The sequence below is a fragment of the Xyrauchen texanus genome, chromosome 11 (assembly GCF_025860055.1).
Source record: "Xyrauchen texanus isolate HMW12.3.18 chromosome 11, RBS_HiC_50CHRs, whole genome shotgun sequence".
Classification (NCBI taxonomy): Eukaryota; Metazoa; Chordata; class Actinopteri; order Cypriniformes; family Catostomidae; genus Xyrauchen; species Xyrauchen texanus.
In genome coordinates, this window is record NC_068286.1 from 7473294 (window position 1) to 7491309 (window position 18016).

General features: G+C 39.1%; 1 protein-coding gene across 1 annotated transcript; it reads left to right on the forward strand.

Annotated features, from left to right (window-relative positions):
• Window positions 1-6692: 6692 nt before the first annotated feature.
• On the forward strand, window positions 6693-11305 carry LOC127651279 (G protein-regulated inducer of neurite outgrowth 3-like). Its single transcript, XM_052137036.1, has 2 exons — window positions 6693-6794; window positions 8053-11305. The coding sequence occupies exon 2, from the start codon at window positions 8150-8152 to the stop codon at window positions 10301-10303; it is 2154 nt and encodes a 717-aa protein (XP_051992996.1). The 5' UTR covers window positions 6693-6794; window positions 8053-8149; the 3' UTR covers window positions 10304-11305.
• The last annotated feature ends 6711 nt before the right edge of the window (window positions 11306-18016 follow it).

An 18016-nucleotide genomic window follows, 5' to 3' on the forward strand; every position in this document is an offset into this window, starting at 1 on the left:
ATGAACTGCGTAACAGGAGCTGCTCTGCTTTTCTTTTAGTCATATATGAAAAAAGGCTGACACTCATTCAAGGGCTCAGGCTTTGCTCCACAGTGAGCAGTGCAGGAACGCTTCTAATTAAAAAGTGCTAACGGTTATGGGAAGGAATATAAACCACCTTTGGTCTGGAGGGGTGGAGCCCTGAGCTAATCCAAGGCCTTGGGCCCCTCTCTCTCACACACACACACACACACACACACACACACACACACACACACACACACACACACACACACACACAGATCCTTGGCCTCAAGATGTGTATTGATACTTGGGGTGAAATATATCAAGAAGTCTGGGTTTGACCATCCTCATCAGGCCAGAGGGCCACACACACCTGTGAGTAAGTGTGTGTATGTGTATGTGTGTAGCACCGCTAAGCCTAGATTAAGCTAAAGTTACCCGTCTCTCTCCCCTCTTGCCATGTCATTCAAACCCTTGATAGCTCGACGGCCACACGGCACACACAATGCCCCTTTCTGGATGGCCCTCGCCAATGCCATCAGCTCTCAGACATCAAAAACACCGCGGATTATGGGATTGCAAGAATTCCCAGAGGGGGAAAGAGAGACAAAATGGAGTTTTCAAGTGAACCCCCCTCGGCCCGAGCGTCTTCTCTCAGGAGATTACGCCACAATTTGCTTCCCTTTATTCCGCCATTTTGTCTGAAGTTCACCTCGCTACCACGGCTGTACTGTAATCCTTGCACTATGACAGATTACACATGGCTTTGTCAATGTGTCTAATACCTGACTGTGAAGGAATTGGCAAGGTCTTAAGGCACTTAACTCCTTATGAAAGTTCATCCAACCTGATGCATTCAATCGCATTGTATGATATTACAGAGCTCTAAAAATCTTTGTTTGTGTTTTGCAGAAGAAAGAAAGTCATACACATCTGAGATAGCATGAGGGTGAGTAAATAATGAGAGAATTTCCATTTTTGTGTGACCTAACCCTTTAAAGATGAATTTCCAAACAACAACAGAACAACAAGAACAATAAAACTTCAAGGCATTTTGTGTTTAAGCATACTAACTGAAAACATATGTTAATTTAAGGTTCACACAGTATTTTTTTGGCTAACTGTGTGACATTATATATAATAATACAAAAGAATTAGTAATAGTAGAATAGTATTGTGCTGGGCACACGTTCAAGTGCGTCATCATGTTGAGATCATATGACCATATTACTTGCTTTATCTCAAGAATTCCTTGTAACTGGCATTTTTAAATAGCGCATTTCTACAATTGGTAACTTTTGTTTTTGCGTAATGGTGCATCTTCACCACTAGGTATCATCACAACAAAACATACATTACTGAGTGCACCTTTAAACCTGACCATATTCAAGGTTTAATGTATTGTATGTTTTGCTCGTCCAAAACTACACCATTTTGGTTTTGACTTTACAAAAAACGTTGTTCTTCCTTAATTTATTTAGCATGTGCCGTGTGTCATAATTAGTCAAATGAACCTGTGCTTGAAGTACTATCATGTCTGTAGTTTCCATCCACTCATGGATTGAGCTTCTGTTGTTGTGTGTTTGTCCCTGAGTCTGCCCTCTGATTGGGGTGAAAATGCTTCCAGAGAAGATCCTGATTCCCAAGTTTTCCTTGATGACAAACAAAGAAGAGGCAAAGGATGGAGCCATTATATGGGCACAATAGGACTTAACTAAAAACACATTAAATCCATTGAAAACAAAAATGTTTAAAGCTAAAGAAGTGTGTAATTTCTGCACCACCAAAAGGAGCTGTAAAAATAAGGACTGTTTACAAACAGGTTTCATGAACACCCCCCTTCTCCGTTGGTTGGACAAACAGATGGTCCTATCCCAAACTTGCGCCATTGGTTGAGCCAATGGATCAACTATTGATACTGCCACAGATCCACACATTTTAGGTTGTAGTACCCTGCTTGTAGTCACCACTGCATATTAAGTTAGCATCTAACTTAAAAAATATTTTTATAAAAAATAAAAACTGTACTCAAGTTTCAGCATATCAGAGCCCAGAACCAACTATGACAAAAGCATATGTTATAATTTTCAGTCTCTCTCATCCAATGGTTGGATGACCTTAGTTTGAATAAGTCAGAGAGGATTAAGAGGAGGATGTGGGGTGAGGGTGTCTCCATGGCAACAGCAGGTCTTTTAGCTGCAAGGAAGGTTTAAAGAGTAACAGATGCCGTCTTTGTGGGACATGGGTGGAGACCTTTTCCATTTTAGATGCCATTGGTCATGTGTCTGTTCAAAGAAATTATAACGTAACATATCCTCAGTGACAACAGGGTCCCTAAACATATTTCTGATATAAACTAGTAAGAAGCAATGCACGCATAAGAATAAGTCTGTTTAAGATTAAAGATGTCTTTCTCTTCTCAGACTGCAGATTATAAACTAAGAGCAGTGCAAAGAGAAATCTTCAATCCTAAATATTCGCATATACTCTAATAAACTTGTCCACATTGATTCATAATTGTATTGATTCACATTGATTTATTTTACTCAAGTCGAGTTCTTAAAGAGGCAAAAGAAATTATTTATGCAAGAACTTTACAAATACAACTTTAAAGATAGTGGTTCATATGTTTTTTATTGAAAGGTATTTGTCCCCTAAAATTACATGACCTAAAATACTTCATCCTTGTCAAGGTCTACTGAAATTTAGTTGAATGAGACATTGTTCCTTTTAATAAAAGAAAAGAAAAAATTGATTTAGATAGAAAAATCGCTTTTTAAAAATTTTTTTAGTCAATACAGAAACACACAAAAAGTCTCTCTGGACAAATGCAAAACTTGGTCACACCCCAAACCATGTGACCAGGAAGGAATATTAAGTATTTTCCTCTCCCTGGACCAAATGCTGAGAAAATGTCCTTTATTTATTTATTGTGAATTCATGTGCTTTTAGAAAATGTTATTACCAAACTTGTTCCTTTCATGTAATGTTTGAAAATATATATGTGCTTTTCATGGCTTTCCTCAATTCAAAACATTCGACTGAACTCACATTTTAAAATGGTGACCAGTATGGGACATGTTTCATATGATCATTCTATGAATATCGACTTGATATCTATAAATGTAACATTAAAAGAAAAAAATATAGATTTTCACACTAGCTGCATAAATCAAAGTACAATGACTTAACAGCTAATTACATTTTGACTCTGTTTCGCTATTGACCAATTATGGGACAAGGTCTTAAATTAGATAAAATTGTGAAAAATCATAAAAAAAATGTCAGTGTACCCACTGTAAGTTCATACATTTCAGATATAGTGTAACACAAATGTAAAATACGTTAGGAAATAAAATAGACAAATTGCACCGTTTACATACAGTAGCCTACTGTATATATCACAAGCTGCACACGCACACAGACTGGCAAACGATATGCATTTGCAGGTTTGATTTCAATAGATTGTAAGTAAATATTCCACATTATCCAGCGCTCTTTTTGCTCTCTTCTGTTTTTAAGTATTCCGCTAGAAACGATGCGGCGAGCGACTTTCCGAACGATTCAGACTCAACTACGTCTTTTCTTAAGCTGTTTAAATTATTGTAAAGCACTGACTCGAAAAAGACATTAATTTGTGAATCAGACAATACAAGTTGGTCATAAACATCTGACGACTACTGAAGTACTGTCAGGGAAAAATGAACATCTGAGCGCAACAGGATGAATCTATGAATCAAAATACCTGATGAGTATTTAACATGTCCGGAACTATATTTTCTAGCAAAGTTGGTGCGTAATTCATCAGCTTAATAAAATAATGGCTTATTATTTTAAAATATGTGTTCATCCTAAACATTTGTCAATTAATTTAGAGAGCTGAAAATAACTATTAAAGTATTTGTGTGCAGCTGTGTTGTGGCTTATTGGTACTATTGCTGTGGTGGACCTGTTATAGTACAGCAAAACCAAACCTTATCGTATGTTCTCAATGAAAGAATGAACGTTACATTTATATAGTGCTTTTCTGACAATACACTCAAAGCACTTTACACAGTGAAGAGGGGACTCTCCTCAACCACCACCAGTGTGCAGCATCCACCTGGATGATGCAACAGCAGCCATAGTGCACCAGTACACACACCAGCTGTTGGTGGAGAGGAGAGTGTAGAGTGATGTAGCCAATTAATGGATGGGGATCATAAGGAAGCCATGATTGGGAAAATCCAATGAGGAGAATTAAGCCAGGACACCAGGGTTACACCCCTACTCTTTACGAGAATTACTCTAGGATTTTTAATGACAACAGAGAATCAGGACATCAGTTTAACATCTCATCCAAAGGATACTATCCTGGGGCATTAGGACTCACACAGAGTGCAGAGTGAGCACCCCCTGCTGGACTCCCAAACACCTCTTCCAGCAGCAACCACAGTTTTCCCCAGGAGGTCTCCCATCCAGGTACTGACCAGGCTCAACTGTGCTTAGCTCCAGTAGGCAACTGGTCTTGATCTACAGGGTGATATGTCTGCTGGCACGAGTCTCATTTAATAATTCTTTAGACTTCTGAATTATACATTTGAGTCCTTTTTAAAGCTTGAAGAGGTGGTCACCAGAAACTGCCATTGTATGACATTATTGAGCAGAAAAAAGAGAAATTGGTTTAGAACAAGAAGAGGGTAAATAATGGATGAATTTTAATTTTTATGTGAACTATCCCTTTAATACACATCACTATGAGGGATTTATCTTCAGTATAAAATACTGAAGATAAATCACAGTGCTGCAAGAGCATCATCCGCCTTTGACGGGCCATTTTGCAGTTTTTTGTTCAGGAAATAATGAAATCTCAGTAGTACATGCTAAGATTTACAACAGCAAGGCCAATTGTACAGCTGCAAACAGCTCGTGAGAATTATGGGATGGCTGTTTACAATCAGAATTCTGATGAATGACAGTGACCCCTGCTGGTGAACTGTAGAATGCAACAAGACCACCAAAGGGTATTGTTTGTTGATTGTTTTTGTCCAAAATGACCAGGAACACAAAGTCAGAATTAAATGGTGACTAAGAAATATGCCATTAAAGATTTTAGACACAGTTTGTAGCAGTGAAGTGGTTACATACCTCAGAAGAATTGTTTATTGCCGGTCCCTCAGTATCAACAGTGGACAGGAGGTCGTGAGATACTTCATGTTATATAACTACAATACATACTTTTTTAAACGATTCATAAAAATTACACCTCTAAGTACTCTGGGTGTCGATTAGAACTTTGCATCCGTTTACAAATCCGTTACCAAATCTGTTTACTTTTAGATGAATCCTTAATTATTCATTCAATGCTGAAAAATATCTATAAAAGTCGTTTAAAATGTTAAAAAACTGTCTATTTACACAAAATGGGTGTGTATGCTGTATATTTATGCTTATTAAAGTATTGCGCCGTTCCTCTCGCGTCACCTGTATTGAAGCAAAGTCTATTTATCAAGTCAGTCCACTGTCGGCCATCTTTGGGAGACTGGCAGTGTAGCTACAATCTACTTGAATGGGGAAAGACCGAAATCTCAAAAACGGTTAGTCAACATATTTCAAATCAGCAATAAAATCTGACCATACTGGTATCATAAATTGTTATTCTTTACCTCAAGTTACGCTAAAAAAACGCAATGTTCCCGGCTTGCGTGTTCAATGCGCATGCGCATTCTAGAATTGATTGCCAGGCGATATCTGTATCTAAAAGGTGATTGGCTCAGAAAACAGAAGAGGTGGGACTTAATTTCTACATCCGTTGAGCGCTCAGAGCTTCTTGGTTGAGCGTTCCAATTTATCCCATTCATTTAAATAGAAGTGGTCCGTCTCTGCTAAATCATCTCTGATTGAAATCAGTTGTGAGAGGAGTTTCCCTTTGTATGTAATGTCTACGGTTTAATTTTGAGGTCATTTTATGTCATATTTAAAGTTTCAAAATGTTTCAAATTAATACAGCTAATGTGAGCCCCTGAAATTATCACTTTTATTTTAAGACAAAGTACTTATTTGCTATTTTCAGTTTTGTTCAAGGTGATTAAATATATATTTTTTAAATAACTGTCCAATATGTGAGAAGAGTATTTGGGGTATAAAAAAAAAAAAAAAAAAACCCTGTTGCAGGCTAAAGACCCTTATTAAACACACTGTTTTTCTCAAGTGGGGCGAATAGATTTGTTATGGAAAAATGTTCAAAGTGGGCTCACATTGACTGATCCAATCACAATAGTGATTTATATGTTTATATAATACATGAGATGTTGTGAAATGCCAATGCGATACAAATTTACCACAAATGGTGCACCCTTTGCAGAAGCAGTTATTTTGCCCCTATATACATTATATAAATGTAAAGCCCCTGGAGGCCTTTTAAAAATCCCTCTCATTACCTTTTTTTTTTTTTTAACTTAATATTAATCAAAACAATCTAATTTCTTTTCAGACAAATAATGTTGCTCCACCAATATTCAATAAAAATAGTTTCCTAAATTCGTGGTTCAGTTTTTAAGGAGCGATGTCTCCATCTTGCGGTGATACAGGGGACTGCGTGATACATTTATTTGCCGCCACCATCCACAGAGTGATCAAATGTATTTATCTGGAATGCGTCTCGAAGGCGTGGTTTCATCTCCCCGACACGCGTCTTAGATCTAGATTTTCTCATTGATAAGCCGTCGAGTGCACTTACTAGTGCACGAGCAGCGCGTCAATACCGCACTAATAAAACGATAATAGATATGAGACAGACACACACATATCAGGTAGGATTTTACACTCGTGTTCTATTCTTATCTGCACATCCTACAAGGATATACGCCAGCTTCCAGGGTGATGAATGAGCCAACAAGGTCAAGTTATGGGATATGTATTGTAGTCAAGTCACGGATGTGTATATGGACGCGTGAGTTGAGCAGTATGATATAGTGGCATGATTTTTTTTTTCTTATTTTGGGGAATTTTTTTTTTTTAAATACACTTTTTTTAATGCAATGTTTTCCTGTTATTTGTAACGGTGTTTTAAAGAGAATGGTCAACGTAACTCGTAAATGTTCAGACTTAAGATACCAAAGTACATTTGTACGGTGCTGTTTAGACTTTTGTGTGTGTGTGTGTGTGTGTGTGTGTGTGTGTGTGTGTGTGTGTGTGCGCGCGCGCGTGTGTGTGTGTGCCACTAAAACGAATCGTAACACAATTTAAAGATGAGTTTCCAAATGAAACGTGAGTCGACTATCACTGTGAATTACTACATGCATTGCAATAACTCATCTTGATTATTAAAATGTATTATTTTTAGGGTCATTTGTATAGAGTCCTATATATGTTAATCCGACAGGGATGATTATAAAGATGCATTTCTCTGCCTTAGTGTGCATGCATGCTCTTGTGCGATATATGTTAGGATGTATAGATTAGCTTTTAATAATACAAAAAAAAAAAAAACACTGCAGGCAGGACTTAACAATATTGGATACTGTGTTCATGCAACGTTTTTTTTTGTCGAGCAATTAAAGTGAATATTTCCGCAGTGGGAACTATGCATCATGCTGTCTTTTCTCCTCTCAGAGTGTTATTTGAAGCACAGTTTTGCACATTCACTTCTTCTGTTTGTCATTAATGGATTCAAGAGGAAGGAAATTACCTACCACACTGTCACAACTACCAAAACCAAGTGTTTTCTGAATCAGAAAGAACTGCATGCTTTGTTTATATGCATACCCGTGTTCAGCTGATATGGGGTGTTTAATGGCCGATCTGATAGAAGGATGCCGATATAATGCAGATATACCAAAAAAAAGGAACACAAAAGGGGATGAGAGCCTCAGTCACCATTGACTTTCATTGCATCTTTTTTCAATACAGAGAAAGTGATTGCTGACTGAGGCTGTACGTTCTTTAATATTCTGCCCAATATATGCTTTTGTTTCTTGCACAGCTTGTTTATAATAAGCATGAAAGAAACCAATTGGTGGACCTTTTGTGTAGATGCCTATTTTTTATCTTTTTATCTCTCTGCACTAGGGACTCCTTGAAAGGGACATTATTCAGCTTTCAGGGGAGCCATTTTGAGTTTGGAATACTTTGATTGTGGATTTTGAACTCATTAAAGGAATTCAACATGGAAAATGTTCCCAATCCCAAAAGGACTGTTACTGTCCAGATGATGCAACAGCTTGCCAGTATAGATGCCCTGGGCAATAAGGAGTTAAATGGTAACTGGGACATTGAACCAAAGTTAAGCTTAAATCAAGATTGCTCTTCTGCGCAAAAAGCTAAATCAGATCAGGAACATATGCACCTTACGCCCTCTGTCAAAGATTCAAAATCCCACACCAAGGAAGAAAAAAACATTGCATCCCATGGCTGTGAAGATCTCAGGCAACCTCAAAATAGTCACACAAACCCAAAGACATCAGGTCAGTGCACCAAGAGCACTGAATATCAAATTAATAATTGCAGATCTAATTCAAATTCAGAATCATTAACTGTCCTTTCCGCTAAAAGCCCGTCATCCAGCCCGTCATCTACAGTTACTCAGAGCATTGACAAGGAGAAAAATGGAAATGGCACAACAAAGGCTCTAGAAAAAATGACCAAACCACAGAGCCTAACATCAGAAACTGGTGCAATCAAATGGACAGTGCAGAATCAAAAGCCAAGCCAGGCTAGTCCCCCAAACCACTCAAACTCTGCTGGGGCTTCTCTTGAAAAGGATTTATCTCCCAGCACCAACAACACAAACAAGGACATATCACTTATATCTGAATCAAAAGATTCAAGTTGCACCACCAGCATAGCCCAAGAATCAACCATCAGCAGTTCCCAGTTAGAGCAGCTCCAAGTGGGATCAACTACCAATGCTCCAATAAACAATTGTTCCAGAGTTACAGATGAGGTTCATTCATTTCAACCAGCACACAATGACGAGAAACCTCTGACAATTATTCAGAGAGCCCAACCTCATGAGATAATGCATACGCCTGTAAAAGAGGACAATTGTGTCATTGATTGCATGAAGAAGGATTCCACACCACCAGGAACATCTCAAGAGACTCCCTCTGGGCACCTACTGGTATCTTCGAGAAGCAATGCCATGATCCCTGATAACTCAAGCCACTCGTTCCACACGGAAGTGACTTCAATGCAGGGAGCTGCTCTTGAAGAGCAGAAGCAAGTCCATTGCAAACTCTACCGTGAGGCATCTACCATGACTTCTGCCGTTGAGTTCAGCAACCAGCCAAGCATGCAACGGCATGATGTAGAAGTGCAGGCAGTGGCTTTGGTTTGCAGTCAGTCTACAGCCACTAGCCCTAGTCTTTTGCCTCTACAGCCCCATCAGAGATCAATTGGTCTACTTCCTGAGGAAACTGAAAGTTTAGGAGTGGTCTTTGGGGTAGAGACAACAGACCGACCATCAGGTGCCACCTCAAAGATCCATACGAACACCCCAACTGTTGTTTCTTCCAGTACGATCCTTCTCGAGAAGCCCACACAATCAGGTACAGTGATGGTACATGTAGATGCTGATCTGCAGCAGGAAGTAAAGCTTGGAGCCACGCCTGGGTCTTGTCTTCCTAATGCTCAAAGAGGATTTTCACCTCTTCACCCAGTCTATCAAATTAACATAGAGACCTGCAACCAAAATAAATATTGCAAAGAAGCAAGATGCAGCCTTCAGAGCCAAGGCTCACCTGCACTCTCAGGAACTGGTCCTCAAAATTCAGCCAGTGTGCAGGATAAAACATCTGATCACGCCAGCCAGAATCTTCCAGAGGAATTGGCCAAGCCTCCCGCTTCTAAATCCGTCCTCTCACAATCAGAGTTCCATCCACAGGCAGCTATTTCTTCAGAGAAACCTCCATCAGACATTACGATGGCCACTCCTCCAACGTCAAGCTCCACACCGCAGAGCAAGAAGCAGCAGGGAGCTTCCAAGTTGAAGCCAGAGAAAGAAGAACAGGACGATGAGAAGGCAGCCAAGGAAACAAAGAAAAGCATGCATGATGTCATATGGGATGAGCAAGGTATGACCTGGGAGGTATATGGAGCATCAGTAGATCCTGAGTCACTGGGTTTTGCCATTCAAAGTCACTTACAGTGCAAAATCATAGAGCACGAGAAGAAGGTCATGGTCCAAACAGCTCTAAGAAAATCTGTGGCTTTGCCACCCGGTAAGAAGAACAAGCGGAGGCAGGTTAACATCAACTTCAGGTCTATGTTCCAAAATATCCGTCGACCCAACTGTTGTGGGCGTCCATCAGTACTAGAGTAAAAGACGTTATGTCGTCATTGGTAGGTCAGTGTGATCAAATCTTCCATGAGACAATTGCAAAGCATGTTGGGAGATATCTCAAATTCTTTGAGGATTTTGTTAAATGTAGAAACTTGATATTTATGTGGAGAACAGTAATCTTAAAGAAAAATATTTTTGAAAAGTAAATTATGTATGGTGATAGTAAAGCTACAGCAATGTTTAGAGTGAAATGGCAATAATTTTGATTAATATAGTAATGGTAATGATAATATGTCGTAATGTGCATGTGTATTAGTTAAAAATGGCAGTCTTACAACCAACCTGTTCTCATAGAATCACTAAACTATACCTACATGTTTGCTAAATTATTTTTATGTGACTCCTTGTTTGTATCACAACACTTTCCTGGTGAAATGTAGGCATTACAACAACAGTGACTTTATTAAATTTTTTATCATACAAATCACGAGTGAAATTGCACGTTATTAGTTCATAAACCGTTTAAATATACCGCACTTTAACTATAGTGCATGACTTGTAAGGCAATACATTTGAACTTTTGCATTACATAACCAACTGCATTTAAAGGTTGTTCAAGTAGGGTCAAATTGCACAGTAGCTCAACCGATACAGCATTACAATTGCTATGCAAAGGACCGGGTACGAGTCCTGAAAAGCATGCAAGTCGACACATAAGTGATCTGACACAAAATGATGTGGTTGCAGGTGCGTTTTATGACACTATCGGTTAGGTTTAGGGTAGGGAGGTATTGGTAATATAAAACTCAGTAGAGCATTAACCTTAAAAACCTCCTGTTTGGGTGAAAATACAACTCGCTTTTAAGGCCCCACAGTGGACATTTCACCTCAGAACTGCCGCGAAGGAACCACATAATCTAATTTGGAAAATATTTCACAACTTTCTCGTAATTTCCATGAGATCAGGCTCCTTATACTGTGAATAGCCATTGTGGGATTCAAGAATATGCACTGTATTGATGAGCAGATGTATGCATATAATTGTTAAACTTTTTACCAACTTTGTTTAGTTGAATATCTTTTTATTCAAAGTTTATTTATATAATTTAATTTGTAACATTATATTCATTTATTGTAAAAAATAAATAAAAAGTAGAAGAAGAAGAAAAAAGAGATCTTCAATGGTTGTTGCAGTACTTTGTTTAAACTGAGCTCATTTCTGAGGATCATTATTCAACAGTGATGTTATTTTGATTTTATATTAAAACTACAAAGAATTGTATTTATCTAAAGTCCTTGTTGACAAATTCTTCTTGCCATTGCAGGAGATTTGTCCCTCTTTTTGTCATGAACAATACATCATTTTAAATGCTTTGTCTGTACACGTGTGTCTATACTAACCATGTACACCCCATTGTATTCCAAAGCAGTGTCTTTATCCATCAAATATCTGTCATTAACCTACTATATCATACCACAAACACTGTTCACTCATATAACTCTTCATTTTATGTCAAAATAATGACATCAATGACTTGGAGATGTTAAAAGATGCATAAAAAACTAGCATGGCTTTTCATTTCTGAAGGGACGCATTAGATCTTTGTTTTTTTTGTGAATCAAGGGCAAGTCATCATGAAACTAGGGCACTTTCACACTAGAGTTTTAGTCCTTTTGAAGTCAGAGTTTGGCTCATTTATGAAAAATGGTTTTCCAAATGGATGCGCACCAGCTAACGGCAAGAATCGAAAATCAATGTCTTTTATTTAAGAAGTTAAGTAAGGTCTTATGAGTAATATTTCACAAACATTTGTTTTCTAAATGACTCTATATGCACTAAATCTATAAATCTCTTTAAATATGCATAAAATATGTTTATATAAAATCATTAAAAACTGTGCCATATATTTTGCTCATATTGCATCAAAACCACACCGAATGCACGGTCTCTTTCGCTGCAGTGAATTCTGCAGTTCTACAGTGAACACTAGTTCAAAGCCAGCATGTTCTCATGCATTCACAGTACATGTGATAGTCTATTCCCCAGCATCACTTAGAGCTCTCTATGGGGCCTGAAACAGCTGGAGATTATATCAGAGCCGCACTTTGGTTGTCTGATCAGTTTTGCATCACCTCACGTCTCAACCTCAGCTCCATTTTTTTACCTTCTTCTTCTGCTGCATTAAATAACTGGAAGAGTGCCAGCACTTCCTCTCATAGTGGCTCTCCCCGTGGTGTATTTGCCTTACATATGTTTTTGCAACACACACACCTTGATTCTCTCTTGCTCAGTCCTTTGTCTCCACGTCCCTTTCTTTTATCGGTATGTGTATATATACAATATGGTACATTGAGATTTGAGACCACTAGTGAAAATGCTTTTGTTTAGCATTTTTCTAATTTAATACAAATGTTTCATTACAAATGATCAACATAACAATTTGAGTTGCATCTTGAATTGAAAAATTAACTAGAAATTCAGAATTGTCCAAATGTCCAAACTGGACTCCACAAGTTTGTGCAAAACCTGATGATCAATGTCATCCCAGCATGATTTGAGGGTGTTCCAAAGAGCATAACATGGCCAATGTCACAATTACAGTATTTGGTTAGTGATTTACATTGTAGAAATAGAGCAGAATCGAAAATATTTAGAATTTATTTTTACATCATAACGCTACTTTGCTTTCTAAAATAATAATAATAAAGTGTGTTACTTTTGAACCCAAATGTGTATTTTAAGGCCACTTCCACAGTAAGCCTTTTTTGTTTGACAAATCTGTTTTTAATTTTCTAAAGTCAACATTTTCCAAAGTATGCAGGACTAGAGAGCACTTTCGAAAGTCTTCATTTTTGGTGGAGGAAAATTACATTCCAGTGTGGAAGAGAGGGTTAAACAATGAAAGTTCTTTACATTTAAATAGACTAAGCTGTGTACTGCACATAATTATTGATCAATGGGGCAGTTTCAACTGTTTATGAGATGGATCGCCTGAGGGAAAAAACTGTTCTTGTGCCTGACGGTTCTGGTGCTTAGTGCTCTGTAGCGCCGGCCAGAAGGCAACAGTTCAAAGAGGTAGTGAGCTAGGTGAGTGGGGTCCAGAGTGATTTTTCCATCCCTTTTCCTCTCTCTGGAAGTGTACAGTTTTTGAAAGAAGGACAGGGGGAAACAAATAATCCTCTCAGCAGTCCGAACTGTCCTTTATAGTCATCTGATGTCCGATTTCATAGCTGAACCAAACCAGACAGTTATTGAAGTGCAGAGGACAGACTCAAAGACTGCTGAGTAGAACTGTATCAGCAGTGCCTGTGGCAGGTTGAACTTCATCAAGTGGCGAAGGCAGAGTGCGAATTACCCCACCATAATTGGGGGGTACTGCTCCTTCACTTCTTCTATGACCATCATGGTCCACTACCATATCAATCCCCACCGTGATCGCCAAGTGCAACATGTGTTGTGCAACACACATACAAGGTCTAAACATGCGACAAACTGATAATCAGTAGGCTACAGAATATCTCATTGTTATTATATATCCAAAAGAGAACTGTTTTGATCAACTCCCAAAAGTTAGAAGTTAAGTGCACTGAAATACCATTCTAATTACTAGTAAAAGTAATACCTTTACAAGAAGCCTATTGCCTATTTCATGAAATATTGATTTGGTTTATTTTTAGATTTCATAAGACCTGGAGGTAAGACTCAACCCTCTCATATACTGTGTAAACAGAAACCAATTTTCCATTATAGTCTATGGTAGTCAGTGTCAAATCAACACAATTACTTGAAGATATGTGAAACCTGAGCAATCTTTAATGTGATTAAGGAGCATACTATGAAAAACCATACTACCACAGAAGAACTACATAGCGGTAAGACACAAGAATTAAATTTGAAACGATAATACTAACCGTCAGTACATTTTATAGTGGTTTATAGTGAAACCGGTAATCGTCCCATCCCTACAGGTAAGTAGCCGGTAATTCAATGTATGAAGACGTGACATGAGCTATGAAAGAACAAAACACGTTAATAAATGAAGGTTGTAAAATCAACAAGCTAGATGTCAGCTAGCAACTTACATTTATCCATGCACGTCAGCAGCAAACCGTTCTCTATCTCCATTGCTTCTAGCTGCCACGGTGGTTAAAAATGGTATGGTCCACAATAGGGGTGTCTGAAATCGCTTTACATTAAAATGTTCCTACAGTGAAAATAGGAGTTGACTTATATTGTAACCGTAAATATATTTTTTCACAATATCAGAAAAATTATCTGACCCCCCCAAAACTGAAATTTCTGTCCCTTTGGGGGGTACTGGATCTTCAATGGGGGGTATAGTACCCCCCAGTACCCCCTGTAATTCGAACTATGGGCGAAGGAATAACAACATCTGATGGGCTTTTATCACAACGGAGTCAATGTTGGTCTCAAACATCAGGTGGTAGTGACCAGGAACCTGAATGACTCCTCTGCTGCCACAGTGCCTCCTAAAGTTCACTATCATCTCCACTGTTTTGAGCGTGTTCAGCTCCAGGCTGTTTTGACTGCACCAGTGAGCCAGCCGTTCAACCTCCCTTCTGTATGCAGATTCATCATCATCCTGGATGAGGCCGATGACAGTAGTGTCATCTGCAAACTTCAGGAGCTTGACAGAGGAGTACTTGGCTGTGCAGTCAATGGTATACAGGGAGAAGAGTAGTGGGGAGAGCACACATCCCTGGGGGGCGTACATGTGCTGGAAGTTAATTACCCCTGTCTTACTACCTGTTGCCTGTCCATCAAAAAGCTGGTGATCCACTGACAGACGTGACAACAGAGAGTTGGTGTAATGTCTGGAGAATAGCTTGGATGATGGTATTGAAAGCCGAACTGAAGTCCACAAAAAGGATCCTTGCATATGTCCCTGGTCTGTCCAGATGTTGCAGGATATGATGCAAATGTAAACTGCATCATCCACAAACCTGTTTGCTTGATAAGCAAATGGAAGGGGATCTAGAAAGGGTCCAATGATGTCCTTCAGGTGGGCCAACACCAGTCTCTCAAATTACTTCATGACCACAGACGTCAGAGTGATGGGTCTGTAGTTATTAAGTCCTGTGATTTTAGGTTTCAAGGGACAGGAATGATGGTGGAGCATTTAAGGCAGCGGGAACTTCACACTGCCCCAGTGATCTATTGAAGATCTGTGTGAAGAGGGGGGCCAGCTGGTCAGCAGTAATCAATATTATGCCACAAATGTTGTCGATTGAGCTTAACTTGTACTGAACCTGGAATATTCCTTTAACAGTTTACAATGTAGTGCATGGATTATTAGAAAATGTATCCCTGTGAAAATGAATCCATTAAACGTTTGTAATTTGAAGGCCAATAACACTCATACCACAGATATACCATTCCCAAATATCTCTGCACCGTGTGATGAATATTCAAACCAGGGCGTATTGAAAATATTGTTGAAATATTGAAGGCCAGTTAGGGAGGTTGTGTATAAATTACACTCTCCATATGGGTTACATAGGAGCTCTGGTTATGTGGTAACAGAACTGTCATTTCTCATTAGTCATGTGATGCTTTGAGATTATTCAGACTCCTCGTTGGCTGAATCGGCTCATATTAAAAGTCAAAGAAAAACTTGTATAGCTGCAGTGTGACAGAAAGCCATCTTCTGTGCGCACCTGATCTTGCACTGGGACACCTCCTGCCCTTACCTCTCCTGCTCATCTTAATTAAATTCAGACAATATGGCTCTCTTTGCTCATAGCTACGACTGGCAGGCAACACTCAGTAACAGTGACAGTGCAAATGTCTGTAATTGTACATTGTATCCCACGCATGACTCTGGGTGGCAGATGATACTGAAATAATATTATATAAGGACAGGAAAGGCTGCATTTACTTTCACTTGAGACACCATTTTACATGGCTTAAATGTCAATATTTATCCATATCTATATGTATATCATCATAGCCTACATTTGTGAATAGACAAATGTACATGAAGATTTATTCTACCAAAAGCTCTATTCCAAAACCTATTGGACTGAATTTTAAGGCATCATAATGTAAGTGTTGTCCCGAGATGAAAGCATGCCAAAAAGTAAAGTAATTTGTAATGTGATTACTTTTTAAAAGAAGGAATAAGTAAAGCTATCTGATTATAATTTTAGAGAAGTAATTAGTCATTTGCTGTGGATTACTATTTTTGGGAAACTTACCCAAAACTCCTTAGGAAGTATCCAGAGCAATAGTAATTTGCACAATCGTTTCCCAATTCCTATTGGGCTGTAGAATGACAATGCAGAAATAGCCTAGCTACTGTCATTACCTTTCACTTCATTATAAATGTACATGTCATAAATATATCACCAAAAACGTTAGTGTTGTATTTACATCGTCTTTAATATCATGGTTAAAGTTCATAGTTAATTAACTTCGCTATGCCCGAAAAAAGAGAGTTTTGGTTTACATGAGATGAACCTCAAAATACTGACAGATATTCCATCCATCCATCCATCGTCAACCGCTTATCCTGTGTACAGGGTCGCGGGGGGCTGGAGCCTATCCCAGCTAACATTGGGCGAAAGGCAGGGGACACCCTGGACAGGTCACCAGTCCATCGCAGGGCCACACATAGACAGACATACACTCACACTCACCTCCACATCCACACCTAGGGCAATTTTTTGGAGACACCAATTAACCTAGCCTGCATGTCTTTTGGATGGTGGGAGGAAGCTGGAGTACCCGGAGAGAACCCACGCAGACACGGGGAGAACATGCAAACTGCACACAGAAAGGCCGGGGCAACCAGGGTTTGAACCCACGACCTTCTTGCTGTGAGGCGACAGTGCTAACCGCTGCACCACCGTGCCGACAGATATTCCAAAAAAACAAATTTAATGAAAGTTCAGTCTAATGAAATTTGCTAAATAAAGTGCCCAATATTTGTAGATGTGTTTGTATGCCTGCTTATTAGTGTATTGTGTTCAGGGCTGGACTGGGAAGAGAAATCGGCCCGGGATTTTACATGGCAACTGGCCCAAATGTTGAGCTGGGTGGGGGTTCGCTGTCCTTTTCAGCATATAGCGGCACTGTTTTGTGGTCAGTTCTGCATAACGCAGCGGCTCATTGTTGCTTATCGCGGCCCATTTGGCACGTTTCGCGGCCGAACCACCAGCCGCTTGGTTCTCACGATGGGACATTCCGCCCCTGATCGGCCCAAAAGTGCGTCGGCCCACCGGGAAAATGCCCGGTATGCCAGATTACCAGTCCAGCCCTGATTGTGTTATTAGCTTAGCAAAATGCTCAAATTAAACTCTATTGGAATTAGTTGTAGAGACTCCTCACATACGCTTCATGTGAGGGGGGCTATTTGGAGTTGTTCCCTAAGTAGAGTGCTTTAAATCAGTCACATGGTTACATTTAAGTTAGGATGCTGTCTTAAAAGGCAGCTGCCTATGAATAACATAGCTAACATTGCATCTTTTTTACATATGCTTTTAACTGATATGGAATGCTAAAATGCAGCTTTCTGAGGTAAGGTCCCTCCCAGGATGTGAAAAGTGACTCCCATCGATGGAAGGTAATTCCAAGTGTTTATGAGAGCAGCACATAGTTCGCTCATTATCTTTACGAGATAATGAAGTGCCATTTAGTGCACAATTTACAGTATTTTCTCCACAGAATTCAAGAAGACACCTGAACAACATTGGGGTTTTGTGTCAACACATAGTGACACTACCTTCTAA

What these genes read in the sequence shown, in the direction of transcription:
- LOC127651279 (XM_052137036.1), top strand. Translation starts at nt 8,150, where the DNA reads ATGGAAAATGTTCCCAATCCCAAAAGGACTGTTACTGTCCAGATGATG.